Source organism: Amblyomma mixtum, chromosome 9 (genome assembly GCF_055824585.1).
Source record: "Amblyomma mixtum isolate Tamu chromosome 9, ASM5582458v1, whole genome shotgun sequence".
NCBI classification, from domain to species: domain Eukaryota; kingdom Metazoa; phylum Arthropoda; class Arachnida; order Ixodida; family Ixodidae; genus Amblyomma; species Amblyomma mixtum.
The window spans coordinates 491,344-516,899 of NC_143020.1; the positions used below are offsets into that span (position 1 = coordinate 491,344).

Here is a 25,556-nt window from a genome sequence, read left to right on the forward strand (position 1 = left end):
TTGGACAATAGAGAAGGAAATGGTCCACAGATTCAACGGCCCCGCATGAGTCACATAGGTTTGTCGGTGACCACCCACATGTGCATAAGCATAAATTTAAACTGGGAATCCTGCACCGCAGTCGCGTCATTGATACCTCACACTGCCTGGTTTTACACGAACGGACGTTCCATTTATACGCTAAGTGCTGATAATCAGTAGCATTTAGTAACGAATCGCGTAACCTGGCTGATATGTGTTGGAACCGCTGAAACCTGCTGATCGCCAGCAGACTGAAATTTGGGACGGGATGCGTTACTGACCCGTGAAAAACTGACCTTGCTGAATAATCAGCCATTTCGTTTGAATGAATGCCTGCATGACCAGGAACCCAGAAAAAACGGACCTCCTTTAAAGTGGACGGGACAAAAAATCGCAGGAAACGGCACAAAAAATCTTTTTGGGAAATTTCAAGGGAGACTAAAACTGAAAAACAATCAGCCAGGATGATAACGTGAGATACATGACACGGAATTTTGTGCAGCGCAATTCCAAGAGCCAAAAATTCCGCAAAGAATATAGGGATATAATCTGGGATGCGGACAGCATAGCTCCATGCCCAATCCTGCGAAAAGATGCCAACTGCAGCTTTTTGGCAGCTGACGGAGGTATCGGTAGAAATCACCACATGATGGGGGAATTCCGCTATATGACCAGAAAGAATGCCGTTTAAAATGTTTGTAGGCATGTGTTTCGCATGAGACGGGAAGATGTGGTCAAAATGGTATTCCACTGCTGCCGGCATGTCGTCAACCCACTGAAAAGAACTGAGATCAACACCAACCGGTGTTAAAAGTTTCTCTGTTAAGGTAATTTGCGGCATTTGATATCGTGGCCAATGATGGTAAAAAAATAAGGCCGGCTGAGACACAAAAATAGGAGCACTGACATTAGTCATCGGGTCCAACGACCTGAGGAAAGTTCGCACCATGAGTATTTGAAAGCGGGAAATTAAATCGGGCATACTGGCTTCGAGATAAAGCAGGGCGTCGGAAACTGATTTTGGAAGACCAAGGCAGAGACGTAGAGCACACCTTTCCAGTAACATTAAGGGTGTGGCCTTGTAGTTTGCGCTACCAGTGAACAGAATGCAACGGAATTCAAGTATAGGTCTTACATAAGCTTTGTATAGTAACAATAATGTGTCGTGGCGCATCCCAAACCTTTTATTGGCGATTCGTGTCAGCCGGCCTAGAGCGCGTTCTCCCTTACGCACGTTGTTCTTTATATGAAGGCTCCAATCTAAGGTTGGATGGTAAGTAACACCTAGATATGTAACAGATTCCACTTGTGGAATCAGATTAGAGTGATGGGCTAATGAAATGTGCAAAGGCGTGTCTGGAGGAAATACCAGTATGCCACATTTGTTAACATTCAGGGATAAATTAATACGGTGCAACCAAACTCCAAGAGCATCCAAATATCCCTGCAGAATCTGGTAAAGGGAATGGATATCCGTGGCCGAGGCGAAAAAATCTATCATCTGCATACACAAAAACTGTTATATCAGGACGGATGGGGATGTCACTGACCAAAATATTAAAAAGCAGCGGTGATAGCACCGAACCTTGCGGCACTCCTCTTGATTGATGATAAGTATTAGAACATATGGTACCCTCTGTGCAGTAAAAGTATCTGTCCTTTAGAAATTCAGATATCCATGCATAAATGTAGGTTGGAGGATGTAACTGCGCAACTCTGTTAAGTAAAATAGTATGTTCTATACTATCATAGGCTTTTGCTACATCAAGAGTCACCAAAGCTGAAACTTCTCTTCTGCGTATCGAGAGCCGGATTCTACTTTCTAGATCCACATGCGCGGTCCATATAGAGCATCCGCGACGAAAGCCAATCTGTGCTGAGCTAAGGCCATTAACATCCTGGACATGTTTTGTGAGATGACTGTGCACTACCCTTTCAATTAATTTGACTAAATTTGAAGTTAGCGCAATTGGCCGAATATTATCTAAGACGTACCCTTTACCTGCATCTTTCCTCAATAAAATAATTTTCGCTATCTTCCAAATGCTTGGAATCCATGCATTTTTCAATGAAGTATTGACAATATCTAAGAGGTTGCTTGTAAAATCCTGGGCTAAAATTTTAATCATACCAACAGTGACACCTTCTTGTCCGGGAGCTGAGGGATGCATCATTGCCAGGACTGAGAGGAGCTCTGATGCATCAACCTCGGTATAATCCGAAGAGGGTGTGATTCCGCGCAGAGGGACGTTTCTTTGAGTCTGGAAACGTACCGCTTGTCCCTGAGCAATACTATCCAGGGTTTCCTGAGCCTGTTGGGGTGATAGCACTGTTGAAGAAGTAAGGTGAGGGACTGGAGAACACTTGTTACGTTCCATGAATCTATACAGGGCCTTCCGATTACAAGGATTTGAAAGATAAGTGTTCAAATTTTGGTTATAGTCCTCCTTGGATTTTGCAATTGTTCTTTTCAAAGATGCAGAAAAAAATGTGTAATTTAACGAATTTGCTGGACTCTGGTTGCAGGATAGCCTCTTCCAGGCCGCTTTTCTGCAACGATAGGCCTTCTCACATTCTTGGGTCCACCAGGGAGACGGCTGTTTATTAGAGGCTGTTGCGGGCACAGTGAATATTGCATGGTCTACTGCACTTTGCAAAAATGAAACCGCCTGCTGAGCTCTGTCATCCCGGCTAGTACTGACTATAGAGGCAAGTGAGGCGGACATCAAACTTTTATAAATATTTTGATTGACAAATTTATGGTTTACACAATTATTTTTGTGCGGAGATAACCGGATAGTGAAAGTTATAGGAAAGTGATCACTAGATGTACCCGAATCTTCTGTCAACCAATCGGTCACCTCTAGCCTACATGCTGATAATTTTAAGTCAATGGCTGAGCGAGCACCACCTCGCATAAATGTTATATCTCTTGAATTACAGCAGCGTACAGCATTTGCAGACAGCCACGACCAGAGAAGCTGGCCGCAGAAATCAGTGCGACTTCCCCATTCACTGTGGTGGGAATAAAAATCTCCCGCAATAACTACACTGCTTGCGCCAGCCACCAACCTGTCTAAGCAGTCTGTCCTGTGGACACCTATAGGAAAATAGGTATTCGCAATTGTAATATCAGCACACTGCGGAAATGAAATTTTGAGCGCTAAAAGTTCACGGTCAGGGAGAAGAATTTTCTTAGAAATAGATGCCTGATGTCATATGTGTTTAGAAAGCATGATTACCAATCCACCTCCCCTACCAGCATTTCGATCTAATCTGAAAATTGGAAAGTTTTACATTGAAAATGATTTATAAGGTGATAACCACGTTTCTTGTAAAAGCACGATAACAGGGTTATGTTTCTGAATAAGTAGTTCTAGATCTGGAAGAGAAGAGAGTATGGAGCGGCAATTCCATTGTAACACTTTGATACCTGCCATGATTACTGACGAATTGAAGAGGCAGACACCGCCTCTTTGAGGATATCAACATTGGTAAGAAGTTTTGGTGGTACTTTTCTAGCTTTCATCTCATGAGAACTAGATTTAGATGGTGACGAGGAAGCACGACGCTTCTGCGAAAAAAAAAATTAGACCTCACCGAAACGGGCAAGGCCCCACAAAAATTGGCCTATAGGCTCATTGGAATGCCCCTCCCCACGGTGATCTTTAGCAAAAGGCGAAAGATCAGTTCGCGGAATTGAGGAGAGGCCTTTCTCGTCTTTGTTAAGCACTGACCGAAGCGCTGGGGATCATTTTTTTTTTATTTTGAACACTTGCCATATATGGTATAGAAAGGCTGTAGTTAAGCTAGAGTAGGTGGTTGAGAATATTCTCTTCAAGAAACCTGACCAAGCTCTGGCTCATATACTCTCCCGAGCGTTCCCAGGCAGCACAAACCGCTGGCCCAATATTGGGAGTCTGTTGGCTATGTGTGGCCCTATACAGGGCCAATGTTGCCTTCATTGTCCCCATATTGGCACTGCCACAATGTGCCATTTCCAACATTGGCCCTACTTGTCCGATGTTTTCCCCATATTGGCAATGCCGCTTAGTTACACCTCCAACGATGGCCCTACTTGTCCGATGTTTTCCCCATATTGACAATGCCACTTAGTTACACCTCCAACGATGGCCCTAAATGTCCGCTGTCGTCCCCATATTGGCAGTGCCGCCTCATTACACCCGCAATGATGGCCCTACTTGTCCGCTGTTTTCCCTGTATTGGCAGTGCCGCTCCACGACACACCAAAGGATGTCCCTGTGATTATCTGTGGTTATTTCTCTCAATCCGTTTTTTTTTTCAATATTCGGACTTGTTTATTTATTTATTTTTTATGACCAACAACAGCGCTAGCGTCGAACTCTGACGCGAAATTACAATAAAAAGCGCGATGTAATTGATCGCGCGAAAGTGAGCAGAGGTCAGATTCATTCACGAAGGTATACGAATTTTCAAAAGCGGCGTCTTTTGTAATTATGGTATCAAAAGAAAAAAGAAAGAGAGAAAGAGATGCCACAATCAAGAAAATGAAATTTCAATTCGAGGAATGGTATAATAACGCACTAATTAACGTACTGCCTCGCATATCTCTCGCATACCTCGCATACCACAGCCCCCGATTATACGTTGCCGGTTCAAACTCGTGTCTCAAGATATAACCTCAATTTAACTAATAAGTTTATGCTGCAGGAAACGCTGAATCGTATGACACAATCCGGAACACAATGCCTCACCCACAGGATGCTCACCCTAGAAAAAACAAATAAATCGCCTTTTCCACTAGGTCACAAATTATTTCGTGGCGCATTTGGAGAGAAGAAACGATCTGAGTAAAACGGGATTTTGGTTTTATCGCAAATAAACAATTGACGTGAACAACTTGCTGCGCATTTACTGCGTGAAGAAGCAGCAGACGGGAAAGAAAATGTAGATGTATGTTAAATTTAAAAAAAAATAAGCGAACAAATGGCTCTGCTTCCTGAAGCCGCGAAGCTAAGGTGGCTAGGTTTTTTTAATGTCGCAAATTGTTTTGTTATTCTGCTGTGCTTTTTGGGTATTCTATAACGACGGCTCTAGCATACGTTTTTTCTTTAAATTATCACGTTTATCAAGTTAAAGATCGGATCTTTTTCCCGGTCGCATTTCCACTAGTTTCTTTTTCCCTTTTCTTTGCGCGTATCCTTAATACCAATGAGCCATAACAGGTGCATTGCTGAGTAGCGCGCCGCGTCATTTCGAGCTAGCGCAGACACGCACGGGTGGGCCGCATGACTATGGCTTAGACCGACCTGCCTACACTGGTGTTTATAAAATGTAGGGTATTCGTCGCTCTAGAAGCGAATCATTGGATTATATTGATGAATGGTGTTGCTTGGACGTATGTCATCCTACTTTGTCCGCCACAAGTATCATATATGAAACACTCAAAGAACACGCATTGTTCCCGCTAATTTTATTTATTGTTTTATATTTCCGGTATTTTCATAGTAACACATTTATATCAGCTTCAACCAAAGAGGCACACGACCGCAGAGATTACGCTAATGTTTGGAGCCGTTTTGACGAAATTCATGCCCAAGCTCCACGTTTCCACTTCCAACATCTCCGCATTGTCGTTTCCTTCCCGCTTTTCACGTGCTCAACTGCCTATGGCGCATCCTCCGGACATTCCGGAATTCTTTCACTCATTTCACGCCCCACCCCCTCTCCACCCCCTTTTTGAAGTCCCATACAGCCGCCTTTTGCCGGGCCGAGCCTCTTTGTTGGAAGAGCGCTGGCCCTCACCATGCTAGGAGTTATTTTTTTCTTTGTGATTTTAGGTACACTGACCTTCTCTAACCTGTTTTCCCCTCGCGCCCAACTAAGTGCAACGCCGCTCATCCACCCTCCCTAGATTTTCTTCTACCCCTTTTCCAGCTGCCGTTTCTCTTGCTGCAGCAAAGCCGTTTCTCTTGCTGCAGCAAATTCTTTGAAAAATATAAGAAACCTGTCCCATCGTCGTCTCCTCCTTTCCCGAACACTCGCCCAACGAGTATCGCCTGTAGCTAGCAAGGCGGCGAAAAGCCACACAACCAGCGTGCCGACGAAGCATGCACGCTCAAGCTGGCGCCGTTCGTTGTCGAGAATCCGCACCCGATACAATTTGACAATTATGACGGAATTCAGTAGCCTGGCCTGCAAGATTCTATTTGTGAGTACCACCATACTTTTATATTGAAATGTATTCGGAAATGAATATGGTTCTTGGCGTAATTGCCGCAATCAGCGCCGCCTTTTTTTTCTCCGGCAGGAAAAGAGAAAGCGACAAAGCACTGGCGCCAACTTCTGAATGCCAACTTTCACAGCGAAATGTCTAGCGCAAAGGCATGCACAGAATGGTGAGAACTTTATTTTTCAGCTTTGATAAAATGGATTTACCGAACGTTGACTATCTCTTCAATCACCGTGGCGGAGTGTTGTGTGGCCCGACTCATGTTGGGTTCATTACGACATTGGTCGTCTATCGTTTGTGCAAGATGAGTACCAGAAGTGCTTATTCTTCCACTGCAGCAGTTTTCTGGCCGCGTGTAATATTCCCGTGCCGGGTGCCTTTGTCTTAGCCAGTTGCAGGCGTACGAGAAAAAGCGGAATTCCTGGTCCCAGCGAATTTTATCCATGTTGTCTCGAAATTAATCACCCATGGACTATCGGAAGAGTGATTTCGTGTGGTTTTGAAGTAAGATTTCCGTCTGCCCCGTTACATGCATGCCAAGCGGCATCGATAATCTGCTTACTTTAAAAAAGTGTATTCGGTCTCCTGCGTTCAGCGCATTTCGCAAAACTGTGCAATCCGTCTTTGCATGGAATATTATATTTCATAGCGAAAAAAAATTGCTCACAGCTGTTCAATGGGGAGGAGCTGCTACCACCTGTGCCATACTTTGCTGGAACAAAAAGCCAAACAACCAGCTCGCAATAGACATATAATTTTGATAGGAAATATAAAAATAGATTGATTTGTATTAAACACTATATTTATCTCTATTTGTGACTTTTAATATGTATTTGAGGGTGTGACACGGCGAATTGGGATTAGAAATTAGCAATACGGTGGGAAAAAATTGTTAAATTCAATTCAACATTTTGCTATTAGTGTGGGGATTTATATTAAGAGTCATTTAGAAATTATACTTTCAACATATGTTGCGAGTACCTTCTCGCACACTGCGCGCCACTAAGATCAATGTGTTATTTTATTTCTTGTCTTTTTTCTGCGATGGTTGTACTTACACTCATGATCACATCATGCACCTCTTTGCAGCTGCGATGTACAGCCAGGTCATCGTGCAAGAGCTTGGCGAGGAATTTGTTTCAAGGCACTGCAAAAGTTCTCTTACAAGAGGAGTGCAACGATTAGTGCCGATATGACTCATCGATTCAGCGGCTCCGGCAAAGTGCATTTCACGATGTACTGGCACCGTAGATGCAATAAATTTCGTTCTTTGAATCCGTTCTTTCTTTTTTGTGTCTGCTGACTGCTTATATGTAAAATGTTACACATAAAAGCTCCGGCTGGTGGAAAACAAGCGGTATATGTCTACATTGTTGCTGGCCAGCAAGAGGTGTGGTACAAAACTAGGTGGGACCCCCGATCGCATACAATTTCCCACTGGCCTTGCAATTGATATGCCACCTATAAAAGTTAGATCAAGGGTGGAAAAGTGGGCACAAGTCGGAGCGAACCTGGGGCTATTATTGATACTGGCGGAATGTGGGCATACTATTGGCGTGAGATTGCCTGAATATGGGCATAGTATTGGCACGAATTTCGGGCCATTATTGACAGATCGATTGAATGTGGGCATACTATTGGCGTGAGATTGGCTGAATATGGGCATAGTTTTGGCACGAATGTCGGGCCATAATTAATAGATTGGCTGAACATGGGCATAGTCTTGGCACGAACGTTGGCCATTTGTGGATAGACTGGCTGAATGTTGGGTCAATGCTGGTAGCTAGATTGGCTGAGTATAGGCACAATCTTGGCATGAATGAAGGGCCATTGTTGGAAAAAGTCTCGGATTGCTCAAATGCCAGTGTAGGACCAATATTCATGCCAATTTCCGCCACTCTTTTGCCACTGTTGGACCAATCAATTTGTGCTGCTTGGGTTTATCCTACTAAGGTATCTGTGAGGCCGGTTTTCATTGCGAGAGAATTATATGACTCATCAGCAACAAATCCAGACGTCCAAAAACAATGACTTCCGAAAATCCATGTGAAGAGGGAAAGAAAAATAAAATTTCTGCCTGTCCGTCATGGTGGCTTAGTGGTTATGGCGCTCGGCTGCTGACACGAAAGACGCGGATTCGAAATCGGCCGTGGCACTAGAATTTCGATGGATCTAAAATTCTAGAGGGCCGTGTACAGTGCGATGTCAGTGCACATTTAAGGTCCCCAGGTGGCCGAAATTTCCGGAGCCCTTCACTACGGCGTTCCTCATAGCCTGAGTGCGAATATGCGGGATATTGAATTCAGGACTTTCAGACTGCGAGGCAAGCATAGAACCAGTGTTATAGGCATTACCAAAAAAAGTAACTAAATACGTTACTCGTTACACTAAAAAAAACGCATTACCGCCCTACTTTACCTACAAAAAAGGTAACGCGTTACCGTTGCCGTTACCGAAAAAAACGTAACGCTCGTTACTTTGCCGTTACTCAATGGCCATTAGTTTTAATCACTGCGTCTTCGCTGTAAGAACTCAAGATAACAATTTTGTAAAGCTCATACTTCATTTCATTCCAACTTCAGAAAAAAACCATAGCTGAACATCACAAATTTACACCAATTCTGGCGTGCGTTTTCTTACGAAATTACGCGGAAATTCTGTAGCAATAAAGAAATGTTTAAATGTCATAGTTGCGGAAAAGATATATTTGCGCACATAAACAATTTTTTTACTTGAACCTGAATAATTATTGGAAAAATTCAAGTGTTTACGTCAGGGTGTTCGAGGTAAGCTTCGCTCGCTTAGGAACTCAACTAGAAACGTAGCCACAGTTGGAAACAGCCCTGTTGACTGCAGTCTCCTTTTCTGTGCTGTACCATTGTACTCCTTCGACGGCTCTCTTGGGGGCATTTTGAAGTAAACTGGCGACATTCCTGGCTTTGCTCAGAAGAGGGAACTGCTTCCACCAAGAATGCGAGAGTGTCGCCTGGGAACGAGACCTTTTGGTTGGAAAACAAGCTTACGCAGAAGCTGACGTACAGATTTCTGCAAATGGTCCATTGGTGGCTTGGCATGCGTCCACCCTTTAGACAGTTGTGTGTGTGAGTGGTTTGGGGGTGAAGACAAGTGCGTGACTGCGTGTTCGTGCTTTTTTTTTTTAGTTGAGTGCTTCGTCAAGGGCAGATGTTTTTTGGCATGCATGCGAGCCGCAACAAGAATCATCGAGAAAACCGGTAGAATTTGTTTATTTGCAACATCATTTTCGTTTTTTTTTTAAATAGGCGGAGGAGGACAACTGAAATAAAAAGTAACTAGTAACGTGACACCTCACGTTACCGAAAAATGTTAACGTAAGTATGTTACTCGTTACAGTTCCCAAATGGTAACGAGTACATTACTAAGTTACCGAAAAAATAACGCGTTACCGGTAACGCCGTTACTTGTAACGCGTTACCGACAACACTGAGGGTGACATGCACTTTTCATTCCTGGGTGGCGGCTATTAGGACCTGAAAAAGGATTTAATACTTGCATGCCATGCCAGCATGCAAAGGGGGACCACCTGTATATACAAAAAAAAAGCCCGCTGAGTCGCAGTAACTAGCGGCGGTTTGAAGCAGTTTTCGGCGTAGGCTGCTGGCTACAGGTACCGCCATTGGGATATGGTTCACCAGCTTGCACTAGTCACCACAGTGTACCGTGAACACTTTTCATACATAACACCGAAAGAACGATAGCATTTTCCACGCGATTACGGACACAGAAGAACGCATACATCGATCGCCACGAACGTGCTGTCTGTGCTAAAGCCCGCTACGAGAAATTAAGCAAGCAAATCTCACTTTCAAACGAGTGAGTGACAGGGTCATGGCAGAATACACACGTAATGAATTTAGATAGGTTAACGTCAGTTACAACCCTACCGCATGTTGCATTTACTTGCCCGCAGATGCAAGTGTTGAAATAGCAGGTTTAAAGGAATAACTGCAGCAAATTTGTCCGGTATTGTGGTTATACCCTTCTCCGGCTTTCATGTTAGTTAAGGCGTTAACAAGCAATCCTGAATCTTTCGTGACTGCACGCTGACACTTCGGCACGCGCGCACAAAGACGGACTATGTCTTCACTTTCATTAGCACACGCTACAAAAGTGACGTTCACAGGGCTGCAATGAAGTTATCCTTGCTCTGTATGCGCATAGATTTCCTGCTTCAAAGCTCCTTCTCACAGACTGACAACACACAAACACGAATATGTAAAGCAACAGATAAGGAACGGGCACAACCGGCAACACAGGAAAAGCGTGCGAGTTTTGATGCCGCCCGCGACGCAGCTTTCGCCGTCACACAACTTGCCTGCATGGTTGGCGTGGGCGCATTTAAAATACGAATAAACATTATGAGCATCAAGTAGGCAACCTAAGATAACTATATCTTATATGAGGCTGCAAGGTTTCACTCGCGCACAAGGTATAGTTGATTGGAAACTGGCCGTCAATTAAGGCAAGAGAAAAACCGAAACTGGACGCTGTTTGCTCTTTGTTTCGATATCGCATTCGGCGGATCGCTATCCTTGCAGGCTTTGAATTTTATCCGGCTTAACTTGTACGTACGACGGTTTATTAGTCCTATTAGTGCTATTATTGCGCCAGCTTTTATCCGATGGATACCCACCCCGAACAAAATCGTCCCTTGTCAGCCTTGGCAGCTGGCCTAGCGCGAGTGCTCCGTCCCGCGGCACTGCCCACTCATCGTCGTGTTTCCCTCCTGACAGTGCAACGCTGAAAAAAGCGTTCCAACTAAAAAAGTCTATATTTAAAAATTGTGCAAAGTTTTAGGTGGAACATCTTGTATATGTCGTTTACTTGAACCTAATTGAATGGTTAACGTCCCAAAGCGACTCAGGCTATGAGGGACGCCTTAGCGAAGGGCTCCGGAAATTTCGACCAGCAGGGGTTCTTTAACGTGCACTCACATCGCACAGTACACAGGCCTCTAGAATTTAGCCTCCATCGAAATAGCTTTGGACATAAATGTCAGGCAGAACACTATACTCCCCAGGCCAATAAAAGATGGTAGCATGAGCATACATTTTATATTCTTTGAATGAAATAAATCAGACTGGCACCTATGTATATGCCTCGTGGGGTGTTCACAAAGAAGTAGCTGCAAAGGAGCAGGCAGCACATGCAGTGTAACTGCGATTGAGTTTCACATAATTAGTGCAAGGCATGGGGAGGTCTGCTCAATATGTGCAACACAACAAAGTGGGGTATTTAATTTGAATTCACCAAGAAAGTTCTTCAACATTCTTTATTAGAATGGATCTATGAATAGCACGTAAATGCATGGTGGTTGAGAAAATGAGAGGTTGAAACTTTTCTACAAAGCAACCAAGAAAACTACCTGACATTGTCGTGCCACTGGCAATGCTATGCCATCAGAGAACAGCACTGAAAGCTGAAGAGAGTGATGATAGAAATTCTTCGCTGGATGAAAGGCATAATGCTGTCTGTGCATGCTCGAAGTAAAATTACGGTAAAAGAGAGAAACAGCAGCTTTTTGAAGAACCGCACAGCAATTCAATTTTAATGCACGACATGTCAAAGAAGTGAGTCTTACAAACAGCCAGAATGCATGTAACATTTTGCAAAGGCTACTGTAATAAAATACTCATGTGCGCTGAGAAATTTCACGCAATTAATCAAATTACGAGCTTTACAGTACACTACATGACAATGTTTCTCGCAGACACCAATCACGGTATGACAGTTGTGACCATCCAACGCAAAAATCTCATTTCTCATAACGCGGGGTGGTTTCCTTTTATGACAATGCAGAAATGTTATGTGTCTTCCTTGCAGCATTACAATGTAGTCAGTGAGGCCGAATTTCAAAACTGGACTCCAGACAAGAGTGCGCAATCTTTCTGAATGCATAAAACGCACAATACATAACCAACGCAATGCGATCCCTATATAGAAAAAGTTTAGACCCTCTTGAATCTACGTTAGCAGGCACAAGCGTTTACAGAATAAATTTTGAGTTTCAGAACAAACAAAAAGCGGTGTTCTACATATAGGACGCGAGGCGTATATGCGTTAACTGTGCCTGATCTTCAAAGAATGCGATTGCAAGATATGGAAAGGACTTACTGCCGTGCAACGAAGAAAAGCGGGGGCTATTTAATTTGAATTCCCCAGAAGGTTGCTCAATGTTTCTTATCTGAATGGATGCATGTAACGGCATGAAAACGCACAGTGGCTGAGAAAAAGAGAGGTTGAAAGTTTTCTCCAAAGTAAGCGACCAAACTACCGCCCATTGTCGTGCCACAGGAAATGCAATGCTATTAGACAGAATAGACTTGCTGTGGGAACCAGAACCAAGTGCTGAAGCAAGTGGCAATAAAAATTCTTTCCTGGATGCAAGGCACAATGATGTCTGTGGAAGCTCGAAGCAAAATGCTAAAAAAAGGAAACATCAGCTACTCGAAGAAAAAGGTTAACGAAAGAACTGCACTGCTTCTGAATTTAGTGCACAACATGTCAAGTAAGTTTTACAAACAGCCAGAAGGTATTCAACATTTTGTAATCGCAAATGTAATAGAATAATCATCTGCAATTTCACACAACAAACCCAAATTACTAACTTTACAATACACTACAAAATAACAATGTTTTTCATAGGCACCAATCAAAGCACTTTTTCTTTCAGCAGCCACTACCCTTGCAACTAGTTATCATGAACACTTTACAAACCGCCAGAGCGTATTCAACAATGTGTAATGGAAACTGGAATAAAATACTTATGTGCACTAAGCAACCTCACAAAAATGACCCAAATTACGTGCGTTACAATACACTACAAGATTACAATGTTTGTCTTAGGCACTAATCAAAGTATTTTTGTTTCAGCAGCCATGACCCCTGCAGCTTGTTATCAAAAACACCTTATGTAAAAAAACAAGGCTTCTTCAAGTAACACCAACACAACAAAGAAGCTAGCACAAAACGAAATGGCGACAAACACCTGATATTGTGACAACCACAACAGATAAAAATGGTGTGAATATAATGCTCCACAAATATTATGCCATTTATATCCAGAAGAGATAGTGGTCTGAGAAATGGTGATGTAGATGCTCGTAAACTCTTTGTTGGCTTTGATACCGAAGTACAGAGAACTGTTCTAAAACGTGCACACTAACACAAGACACATCAATACGAGGTCGGACACTTGCCGTTCGCCACTCATTCCAGCCACTAGCACTGCCAGAATAAAAACACTAAGATGAACACAAGAGCAGGTTTTCCTGTGTTGTCACACAAACAGAAATCGGTTCAATGATATTAATGAGGGAATTTATAATGACGATCACAAAAACACGCCCACTCAGACTGCACGAATAAAATGAATGGTTGTGCATGTTTTGCCCCCTTGAATCTTTTCACTGAAGCAGGCAGATAAATGGCATTAGCAATAGAAATTTAGCGCAGTGGAGACGAAGTAGCGTAGATGTAGACTGGTTTACTGAACGCCGGCTCCGAATGCGGAGTGCCCTGCCTGATTGTAACCATGCCACAACGCGTGCGTAGTCAATTTGCGGTAAACTGGCATACGTCTATGCTATTACGTCTCTGGTATGCTACATCTCTTTGTAATATTGGGAACAATGTTTTTAAAATCTCTCTCCAACGAGAAGTGATGCCATCCACGTATGACCGAGATTTCATTTCCATTCATGCGAGTTTACAAGCAAAGCAGGATTACTCTGTGTTCAGGAAATACTTATCGCGAGTGTGTGTCTAGCCTAAGGGAACAACAAATGTATTTTCCTGAAAAAACTTTAAACGTGAACAAAACATACAAATGTAAAGAAAGACGAAGGTTAGCTACCACCACCCATCATAGAGCATTCTGCTAGAATCTCATAAGATCGCACATAAAAAGGTAGATAGGAAAACATATCGACTAAGGGCATTAGAAACCGCTGCTATTCTTTGTGAATCGTCTTTTTGTGGAGTTTTAAATTTTTTCCCCGAGTGAATGTCTTATGGCACAAATCACATTGGAAGGGCTTTTCGCCCTTATGGGATCTCACATGCCTCACAAGAATTGAATGTTGTACGAAGGCCATGGGGCACAACTGGCACTGATACGGCTTTTCACCCGTGTGGGTACGGATGTGTACCACCAGGCTGTTCTTCGATGTAAAGCTGCTACCACAGTGGTCACAACTGTAAGGACGCTCACCTGTGTGAGTTCGCTGGTGTTTCACTAAGTTGGTCTGTTGTGAAAAGCTGCTATCACAATAGTCACAATGATAAGGACGCTCGCCAGTGTGAGTGCGCTGGTGTGACTCCAGGTGGACCTTTTGTGCAAAGCTCTTTCCACAGTCTTCACAATGGTATGGGCGGTCCCCAGTATGGACTCGGAGATGCACCACCAGCTGCGATCTTTTTTTGAATCCCTTGCTGCAGTGGGTGCATTCATGCACCTTCTTTTCTGCAAGTTTACCCTGGTGGTTACAACTGCCAGAAGGAGTAGATTCCATGCAGTGGCTCACAGGGCGCCTTTGACCAGTTGAATCTTGCAAAGGAGGTGGACCATGGTCGCTCTGTGTGACGACTGAACCTATGTGGTAAAGGAAGAATACTTTCAATCAAAAGCAGGAACCAACATTGCAAAGCTCACCTGGAGCTAGGGAAATGAAGATCAATGTGCAGGACATAATTGTCAACAGCTGTGGATGTTTATGAAAAGTTTTATTGAATAGGTCGGCCTTAAGAAGAGTTCAGGTCTGAAGAAAGACATCCCTAGAATGAATTCTGCAAGCAGCTGAAAACATTTCAGCTGCAAAAAATGTCATCCTTGCCAAGAAAATAGGGTAGCATTTGAAATCCATTCTAAGCACTTGCATTACTGCCATCATGATAGACGCTGTGCTAAGCCCACCCAAGTGGGCCTAATACCCAACAAATGACAATTAGCTAAGTTTAGCACACTGCCACTTTTGTTTTCTTTATTTGCTCCTAATGCAGGGTACAAGAGGAAGCAAAACCTAAAGGTTAAAAACCTGATGAGGCCTTGGACGCCTGTGCAAGTCCTAACATCAATGCATAGAACTCACAGGGGTGACAGTTTGGTCAACAGTTCACATATTCTGGAAAACAACTTACCAGAATATCAAAGGCAAATATCATCATAATTCACCAGAGCTCTATGAACTGAAGCTTCTGTATTCTTCACACTGCTCTTTGAAAGACAACCTTCAGGAACAGATTAATGAAGAAAAAGTGAAGATTCTAACCTGATGAGTTTTGTCCAGAAAATCCACCGTATTTGCGTCCACCGGTGGCCAAGCCTGCAAGTGAAAGACAGGTTACATCCATAAGACACAGGATTACATGTGCAACAACTCACATGGTGTTATGTGGATGAGACGGTGAAAATAGCATACCATCTCATACAAGTGTTGTGCTAGGTCAGCTAAATTGAGTAGGACAGGCTTAAAAACAATCAAGTTCCAAAGCAAACATTCCAAACTTTCAATTCTGCCTCCAGACGAGAACTATAATTATGCTCATGAAAGAATCAGTTACCTAAAAATATCCGAAAACGGTTGCAAGCAAACCAACAGCCACTTTATAGACCTGTTCTCCAGTACAGTAACTGGCTTCATGGGAAGGTCTGTACAAGTCTGCCTACGTAGGCTTAAAAACTAACGAGTGTGAGTTATGGTTAGAGACAAAACACATTGGGACAGGATTCCTCCTGTTTTTTTTTTTTGAAGACCTCTTAAACCCTTTGTACAGCACGTAGGAAAAAAATTTTCAGTGCTTGACAACTGGTAAAAATTGTCAGGAGACTTGCTTGCAGCCAAGATTACAGCCGCCCACAAGTGAGGACAACATGCCCAACACGGTGTTTCCCCTGCAGCGGCTCCAAGAGTGGCATTAAACAAACCAGTAGAAACACATCTGAAACAGCACACTACTGTGTGTCAAGTGCAGATTGAGCGTAACATATTTACTCGTTTAAGGCCCACGCCTCGAATGTGGGATGAAAAATTGTGATGAGAATGAAAGCTGATGACGACAATAGGTGAGATGGTGAAAGGGCAGCTTTGGCTAAAAAGGGTCATGGCTCAAGGCACTTTTTTCGACACAGGTTGTGGTTAAAGGCCCATTTCCAAGCACTGCACCCAGCACAAGCTAGGGGGAAAACTTGCTTATTGCATCACTGGTGGGTATCCAGTGCTAGTACTGAGAATACAACCCTGCACATCCCACATGCGTGGTGCATCCTCCAATGACTATGCCGCTGATGCGGGGAGAGTGAACGCAGCAAGACATAAAGAATAAAAGTACAACTTGTCATCACTTATCAGAATCGCAGCAACATTAAATCAGTTTTACAGGCATTTTGTGAGGCATGAAGACCTACCACGTGTCAGGAACTCACTCCGGCAAAATAAGAAAAAAAAAGACAGAAACAGTGTGGTTGTTAGACGAGTAAGTATGCTACAGCTTGCATTGCCTTGGGCAAAACGGCAAAGAGCACTGCGTCAATAGGTCAGTACCGCACAAGGTAAACAGGGTCAACAGAGCAAAGAGCTATACAGAAACACTGGGGAGGCAAATTTTTCAAATGGCTTCACATCATAATAAAAGAATTTCCTCCTCAAAGATAATTCAAGGTACATACAATCATCACGAACTGAAGTCCACACCTGATGAATTACAAATGCGCACAACAGCACTAAGCATGTGAAAACTAAAAAAAACATTGTCACCCCGTACAGCCAAATGTCACCTGCTCTTAAAAGAGCCTCAAAACAGAACGGTAGACGTCAGAATGCAGGCTAAATGCACACAGCAACAAACATAGCTTGGACAGAGTAAGGAATGCTTCGCACATGACAAAGTGAGGTCAGTCACCTGTGACCAACCACAAGGAATCATAGCGTACTCTTCAGCAAAGTCATAAAAATGCCCATAAACCAGTGAACGGCAGCAGATACCATACCATCTATAATTCACCACACAATACTGACAGCAGGGTTCCTGCAGAGCCCCAATGTTCATAAGCCCCACCTAGCGGACAGAGCAAAGTGAAACCTGGTGGAGTCACACCGAATGACGACAGCAAGCATTTTGAAAATATGTGTGGCTGTACAGAACAAGAATCAATATAAAAATTGATGTGTCAATCACACATTCATCTAAAGGGAAATTATTTCAATGCATGCAATATTCACACGATGTTTCTGCTTTAAGTGAAAACCACAAAAGAATTTGGTATAAATGAAATAACCAATTTGCACACTTATCACAGCAACCACAATGTCCAGCACAATTACATTGTTTTCGTTCATGTGATCTCGCACACCGTCTTGCGCAATGACCATCTCTTCAGTTCCGGAGATCCTGCTTTGATCTCTGAATAATAGAATGGAGTCAGATTCACCCCACTTTGCACCAAAAGTAAAGGCGTCATTTTCGGCCGTTTGCATGTTTAACCGAGCATAATGTCTTGGAACCATTGCCTCTCTTTTATTTAAGATGAGCACCAGCTGCTTATTTTTTTTCGACTCTCCACATCACAAAGTTAATAGACAAACTGACATGCAACACCCTACAGACACCGGCACAGGCCATCTTCCAAAAATATGCGAAATCACCTGAATATAATAACTGCCCTGAAACATAGCCCAGTTTCACTCACTGTGTTGTGGAATGCAGGACGACCACTCAGTATCCTCCCATCTCCTATCCACCCCTTTTTATGTGGAGTGCCTGGCTTGGCTAAGATAGCTGGAAGACCAATGTCCTTTGCACGACAGGCATAATCCTCTCTTGGTGGTTGGTTCTGAGTGACCAAATATCATGATTCTAATACTTCTACTACTGAGTGCACACCGCAAGAGTACATAGGTAATAGGCTACGTTCAACTTCAGGTGTTCTCTTCATACCACGACAGAAATGGGAATCTCACCGAGAGCTTAATTTAAACTGGTCAACCACTCCACAGCAGTGATTTCTGCTCAACCACTATCGAGTCAAAACGAACAAAAAGAACCTTGTGCCTCGTCAACAACAGAAACAACTGTTAGCGACAAATATGCTGCCACCCGTTATTCCCTCCTTCCTTCTCCTTTAAGTGAGCCTGTTGTGATTTCAGGGGAAAGAACCATATTGCTTACGAAACAAGTTCACTAAACAAAATTTTTGTTTTCACGGTAATGCCCACTTTCCTCATTATTAAGATCCCTGTAATTGAAGCAATTACATCAAAACTATTTCCAATCCACTTTGTGATAGACACAATGCACTGAGATCACTGCACATGGAATTTTCCAGGTTATAAGCATGAAGCAATGGAGTCATGAAAGGGTGGCAGGCGTGGAACCTTGTACGCATTGGCTTTTCTGTCATGGCCTGCAAAATAACAGACAGCAAAGGAGTGTCACTTTGGAATGAACACAAACGCCATAGGTATCGGAACATGTGCGCTTTTGTGTAGACGGCAATGCACAAAAAGCGCATTTAACAACACTTTCTGTAGCCTTTCTTCTCTAGACACAAAATGTGAAAGGATATGGATAGGAAACAGAAGAGCAACTTGCAATGTGCTGTTAACTGCGAGTAAAAAAATTTGAAACTGATGTTTTCCACCAGCTGAAATGCAATATCAGTTACGGTATCTTTAACAATGCTTGTCACTTCGGCCCAGCTGGTCAGGCTAGTTCTCTTGGCAGATCCAGGTGGATTCTCATGAACCTAACTCTGCAGATGCAAATAAGTGAAAGTAAGGTTCTGCCCGTATTCGCAGCAGTACATTGTTTTCGAAGGTTCACCCTCAGGCACATTTTACCCTGGCCTCGTAATACTGGTCCTCATGTCTGAAAATCGAAACAGAGCACAGTAGACTGAGCAGGAGTCTCCAAAGCCACAACAGCATTGTTTATACGCTTTGTATATAGAGCACATATTATGCAGCAGGCACCTGCCTATTTTAAATGCATCTGCTTGTGTCTGTGGCATGATGCACGTGCAATACAGTAGAGCTCACTTATAACTGTCAGAGACACAAGAAACAATTGCTTGGCATGAACAAGTGCGGTGCCACCATCAAAGTATGCCTTGCGCAATGGAAATATGTTTCAGATACAACTACGGCCGCATCAGTCGGTTATAGCAAACAAGGAGGTGCCGTTAATACCCCCAAATATGAAGGGGTTGCGCTTCCAGTATGCGCGGAGATCGAAGAGCATCTCAGCCCTCGCGAGACCGCCCCGGAAAGAGCATGTCGACCTTACAGAGAAGTAAAAAGGCAGCTTTGAAACCGTAAGTGGATGGCCTACAAGGGCCTGTGCGCTCACCAAATGGGCAGCGACCAAAGTCGAAAAAGAAGTGAGAGAAAGGGAAATTGTTGAAAGCGAACCGTCTCCCCATGGCTACAGCCTCCATGAGGGAACCCAGATAACCACATACAGCCTTTTGACGTATCAAATACAGCACTTGCTGGACATTGTGTATGTCCGATAGATCTCCAAATATGTCTGCATAACACTGAGGGATATCCACAGGATTATCAGAAATGCATCCGTACCTCTAAAATAGTATGTTGTACAGATGTTACGGCTGGACATTTGTCGCATATAATGGATGTGCACATAGGGCAGTTAGACATCTATAGTGCCTCCTATGCATTGCAACAAATGCCTTATTGGCAGCATATAGATCTTTCCAAAAAGGGCTCCCTGTGCGCTGCCATATTGTTCCCTGGACTGCAGTGGGCACCTCGCGCTAGCATGGTGGAAGCGGCGAAACACCTCTCTGGATATCTGGAAACCGGTTCCCCCGTCGCTTCCACCCTGCTAGCGCGAGGTTCCCACTGCAGTCCAGGGAACATTATGGCAGTGCCCAGGGAGCCCTTTTTGGAAAGGTGTATAGCACCTGGTATCTACCTGAAGCCTGTGTATAAACTGTATTTAGGCTAGCTAATACAGATAGCATATAGGTTGACTGACAATCGCTGTAGTAAAAGTAAACTATAAGATTTGAATGATGTGTAATAATTAGGATCTCAATCCTCTAGTCTAGCTAAGGTCAAGAAAAAACTTACAAAAGATATTCATTGTACATCAAGCTTTCCAGAATCTTCGCAGCTGCGTTAAATTGGCATCAATATCTTCATTGTTTACAAAAATGTCTTACAACAGCATATAACACATTTTAACAGTAAGCAGCAAAACACTCGAAGAAAACCCAAATAGAAAGGGGTTGTCTTTCGTGTTTATAAAATGAGCATACGAAATACAGCTACTACAGTACAGAAGAACTAAACACCAAAATGGTCATTTAAGTCAGTCAGGTCAATAACTGTGCCTATTGTGCTTGGTAGGTGAGTATATAGAGCACAGGTCTCAGCAAAACACTACTAAAACATGCTAACAGTGGCTACTCTTGCTGTCACAATTAAGACACATAGCACTGTAATAAAAAAGGCATACTCAAAAAGAATACAAAAAGCAAGCAGAGTGCTACTTGAGTTCACTGTGAAATATGCATACAGCCACTGCAAAAGACTGAACAGAACGATGAGTACTTAGATCGGCTGCCGATTAAAAACAAGTAATATTAATAACACAAAAATGAAACTAAAATGAATATGCACACAGTAACTTGTAGACCAAAAAAACAAATTGCTGTCCCAAAAATACAGCATGAATGTGCAAACAGAAGCTTGGTTAGTAGGTACTTCTTTCAAAATGAATAGAAAAGGAAGTAATGTATATGACAACATCGATGTTAAATGATAAGAGCTGAAACGAAAAGAAACACAAAAATTCAAATAAATGCGGACAGGCTAGCTTTCCTCCTAGCCAAATGAATAGAAAACAAATGTGTGAAAAGTAACAAATTCACTGTTTACTCTAAGTACAAAACAATCACTTAAGACAAATGCCAAAAAAAATGCAAAGAAACATAATAGCTCTTACTGTTATTTGCAGACTAGGCGCAGCACTGTACAGAAAGGACTAAAACTACTTAAGTGAGTGGAACAGTGACAACTTAAGGCAGATAGAAATTGCAGTAAAAAAGCACATTTTCAAAAAAAGAAAAGATGACATGAAATGCTATTCACGTTAGCTGTGAGGTGTACATAACAGAACCACTCTACACTCGCCGTCAAAAGTAAATGGAAGGCGACTTTGTCAAAAAAATTTAATTTCTTTAAATCTAAAGCATAATGGTCCATGCTTGTTTGGGCACAGTGGAATTCGCACAATCACAATTGGGCTGCGCATATGTATTCAAGGATGCATGAACTGGGGGCCAATGATTAAATTTTTTCCTGAATATTGCCTTCCATTTATTTTTGACGGCACCTGTACATATAAAAGTCCAAATGAATGAGGACCATATCGCATATTGCTTTTCTCTCTACCATAAGAAATAAATGCTGCGTTCAACAAAAGAAAGCTGAAATGAATATGCAAGCAGGAGCTTGTAAAGACTAGCAACAGAAGTTGTCATAAAAAACTCTAGCATAACACTTCATAAGCAACTTTAGCTGTGTTGGTGGATATTCAATTACCAGCTTATTCAATAACATTTTGTTCTCAGTCCCTGCCAGCCCATTCACTGTGATTTGAATTGTGATGCTAGATTTTTTTGTGACAAGTCCTGTTTCTAGTCTGCCTACAAGCTTTTGCTTGCATACTGTTTCCAGTTTGTTTTTTCACGCATTTATAACTTTTAAAAATATGCAGTCCCGTAAAGACCCCTTGGCAGCTCTTGCTTCAGCAGGTCCTCACAGTACAGCTACACATGGGCCACTCCAACGGGCAACAAAAGCGACGAGGCCTTGCAGCTCTTGTTCTGGCTTCAAGTTAGTGGGTTCACTGTTCAGCTGTGCATAGGCCACTCCGCTGGGCAGCAAAAGCGACAAAGAAACTTCAGCGCTGTGCCCAAAATAAATAAAATACCTTAAACTTCTAGCATGCTGAAAATTTAGTTTCCTGAAACTAGCTGTGTGCATCCTATACTGATTACAAATGAACAGGGTCCATGGACATGCTTGGACTATCTACAATACAGCATCAACGCTAAGTTTTACGCTTTTAGAAATGAACAATGGAGCCTGTTTCCTCTTGTGATCTTTCTGTCCTGCTTCCTTTTACAGTTTCCGAATGCCAAATTAATAGTAAAAAATGAGAACACACCACCACTGGTTTCCAATTTTTCAGAATGTCCATTCACCAGACATCACAAACACAAAACAATCTTTACATCTATGTGGCACTACAGTAGAAAGAAGGTGGGGTAGATTAGATTCTCGACAGCATAAAACGAACAAGCCAATTCAAAAGGAGCCTTAATCGGCTCTAGCAGACACAAACAGCTATCCTCTCCTCCAGCTTGCCCCTTGCTCATTTTATGCCTTAACTCTGGACTTCACTATAAAATAAAACAGGCAAAATATCTCGCACCAGTTTACAAGCCAGCTATTTTGTAATGGCAGTTTGGCTGAAGTGAATAAACAAATTTTCCACATGGTTATCTGTCACGTAGGCACTCCAACTCATAAAACACTGCAGTAGACTACACAAAAGTTGGGCTTCAAAATCAACTCAGTCATGACATCAAACCTTTTTTTTGTTTTAAATTTGCCCGCTTAAATGCAAGTCTATTTCAGTTGGGACAGACACTGCAATCATCTAATAAGCTTCTGGACTGTCGCAACACATGTAGGCAATCATATGCTTGCACCTAAACACAATCTTCCTGCAGCTTAAATTTTCAGGTACAAGAGTACGAGGTATGTGAAAAATTAGGGTGATGGCTAAGCTTCATCTTAACAGTAGAGAAAATAGCGTCCACACTAGTAGACACTAAGAGCGCCATCACAAGTGCTCCCCCAGGGACCAGTAGTACTAACTGTTTATACCCCGTGTGATATGTCATCGCTCCGCAGTACCCCCAGCTGCAAGCACACCTGATGGAAACTTCACACATCATAACAGCCTACTCTCTCCCTGATGGCCATCTGTGAAAGATTGACACTTTCTGAATTTATCAATTTTCAATGTTGAATTACACCATTGATTAAAATTATCGATGAACAATCTCTATAATCAAATAACGCATCCGCTAGCTGGTCGCTCCTGTAACGCGCTCAACCGACAGCACTTCATTGCGTTTGTGTTGCATGCCCACCTGCCACACAAAGGGCCTGGGTTTGAACTGCAATACACGAATTTAACGAATTACCTCTACTTTACGAAATACCCCCAAGAGCAACCTCCTGGCTAATTGTACCTACATTTGGACCCTCCCCTAACTTCATTTGAAATTTGAGATTTTTTCCAGAGTGATGAAGGGGTTTGCCGGGTTTTCAGCCGAACGAGCTCGTAAACTATAGTGTAAAAAGGCGGATTCTCTACATGTTGAGGCAAAAGTTTTGTAGTCTTAGGTAAGAGACTCCAAGTTCTGACAATAAAAATTGGTTATCACAGTTGCACTAGTACAAAATTCATGGGACACTATCGAGAACTTCCAAGTGGAATCTTCACTGCTATAAAATCAGCACAATAGCAACAGATTGGCGTATGCCCCGTGCATGCAAACTGCATGCTCTGCTCATTTTCAGTTTTTGTTAGAACAGCTGAATGCTCCCTTGCCTAGGCACTAAAATGTTTCCAAAGTTCTATCAGAAAATATCACGCGGCGTGTGAAATAGTTGAACCACTTCAGCCCATGCAAAAATATAGAACAAATTTTGCAACAAAATGATAATACACAATGCAAATTTTGAAGCATAGGAAAACTGAGTGAAATACCTTTCCAAATGCATCTCGATGCCTCGCAGGAGCATGGCTAAGCCAATCTCTGAGGGCAGTCTCAACCACGAATTCACTGCAGTTGTGCACAGCAGTCATGGCAGCTGCCAAAGACCACATGAAAATTAATGAGCATACCAAGAATGTCTGATTCATGTCTGTACATTCAAAAACAGCAACACAGCAATGCTGAGCATTCAATTACAAATTACAAAAACGAAAAGCAAAACGAAACTTTCTAGCGTCAGCCAGAGGCCCACATAGAAAGAGTGGCTGCTTTCGCAGCCCACATCGCAGCCCACATTTCCTGCATTTACGGAGTAACATAAGAAAGCAAGGCAGTATAACATATGTAAAACAGGGCAAAATAAGGGCACACATAACGGGGAAGAAACAAACTGCAATGAATCGATTGATTACAGATATGTACCTTGTTGCAGTTAGGTGGTGATTGGCCTTTGCAACGGGTCGACGCAACCTGTGCGACTTTCCACGGCTGTAGAAAGAATAATCAAATGAGATTTCCAGGATAAAACAAAGCGTTAGACATCTTATTTCAAGTATTACAAAAAGGTGGTTCCTTCCGCATCTGCACTCGACGTTTGGGGGGCACAATTAAAGTGTCCACCAAACATCCGTCTCTGCAGAAAATGATTTTATAAATTTATTCGATGACTAAGTTGTACCTTGCAGCAGTTAGACGGCACTTCGTTCTCGCAACACACCGATCAAAAATATATGTGGCAAATCACACTTCAATTGAGGTAAAAGAGAATACAGCATCAAACGGCGGGCTACTTAATCCTCTGCGTGAATTACGGACCGGTGGATATTTCAGCCGCTAATATTTCCCGCCTTTTCGAGTAATCACGACAAAAGCAAGGAAGGTAATGTGGCAGGCTTCGCGTACGCGATACAGGTTACAATTAAAGGCATTCACTCAAAACAGCACCTTCTCTGGAGAAAATATCCTGATATAGAACTCGTTGCTCGATGTCTGAGTACCAATTGCTGCAATTGACCATACGACAGAGCAATTAAGCAGCTATCGATTCATTAATTTTGCAAGACGACGCAAACCGTGGCACTTCGATATGGCTCTGGGTATAACAAAGAGCAGTAAAACTTATTGCATCAAACGCGGGGTGACAGAAACTTCCCGCCTTTTCGTCACACGAAGCCAACCTGCACAAAAACAATTACCAGGAACTCAGATGTGCCTTGGAGCAGCTAAACGGCAGTTCGCGTAGCCACGTCCCGTACGACGCACCTCAGGGTGCTCCGGCTGCCAGAGCTGCCACACACACAACCGCCACTACCAGCACAGATTCGCAACAAAGAACGACGGCGTAACGCCAGTGCTACCGCATATCCTCGTCGCTAGCCCTAAATGGACCCGCCGTTACTATGGTTACGAGCTAAAGCCAATAAGCCCCTCTGGCCCCTCGTTACGAGTGTGTTAACTTAACCT

General features: G+C 42.9%; 1 protein-coding gene and 1 non-coding gene across 2 annotated transcripts; both read right to left on the bottom strand.

Moving 5' to 3' along the window:
- Window positions 1-3,614: 3,614 nt before the first annotated feature.
- LOC149328018 (U5 spliceosomal RNA) lies at window positions 3,615-3,740 on the bottom strand. Its single transcript, XR_016285877.1, has one exon. It is a non-coding gene; the product is annotated as a U5 spliceosomal RNA (small nuclear RNA).
- A 10,443-nt stretch (window positions 3,741-14,183) lies between these two features.
- LOC149328019 (uncharacterized) lies at window positions 14,184-14,846 on the bottom strand. The gene has a single exon (XM_089562043.1). The coding sequence runs from the start codon at window positions 14,785-14,787 to the stop codon at window positions 14,227-14,229; it is 561 nt and encodes a 186-aa protein (XP_089418169.1). The 5' UTR covers window positions 14,788-14,846; the 3' UTR covers window positions 14,184-14,226.
- Window positions 14,847-25,556: the final 10,710 nt, after the last annotated feature.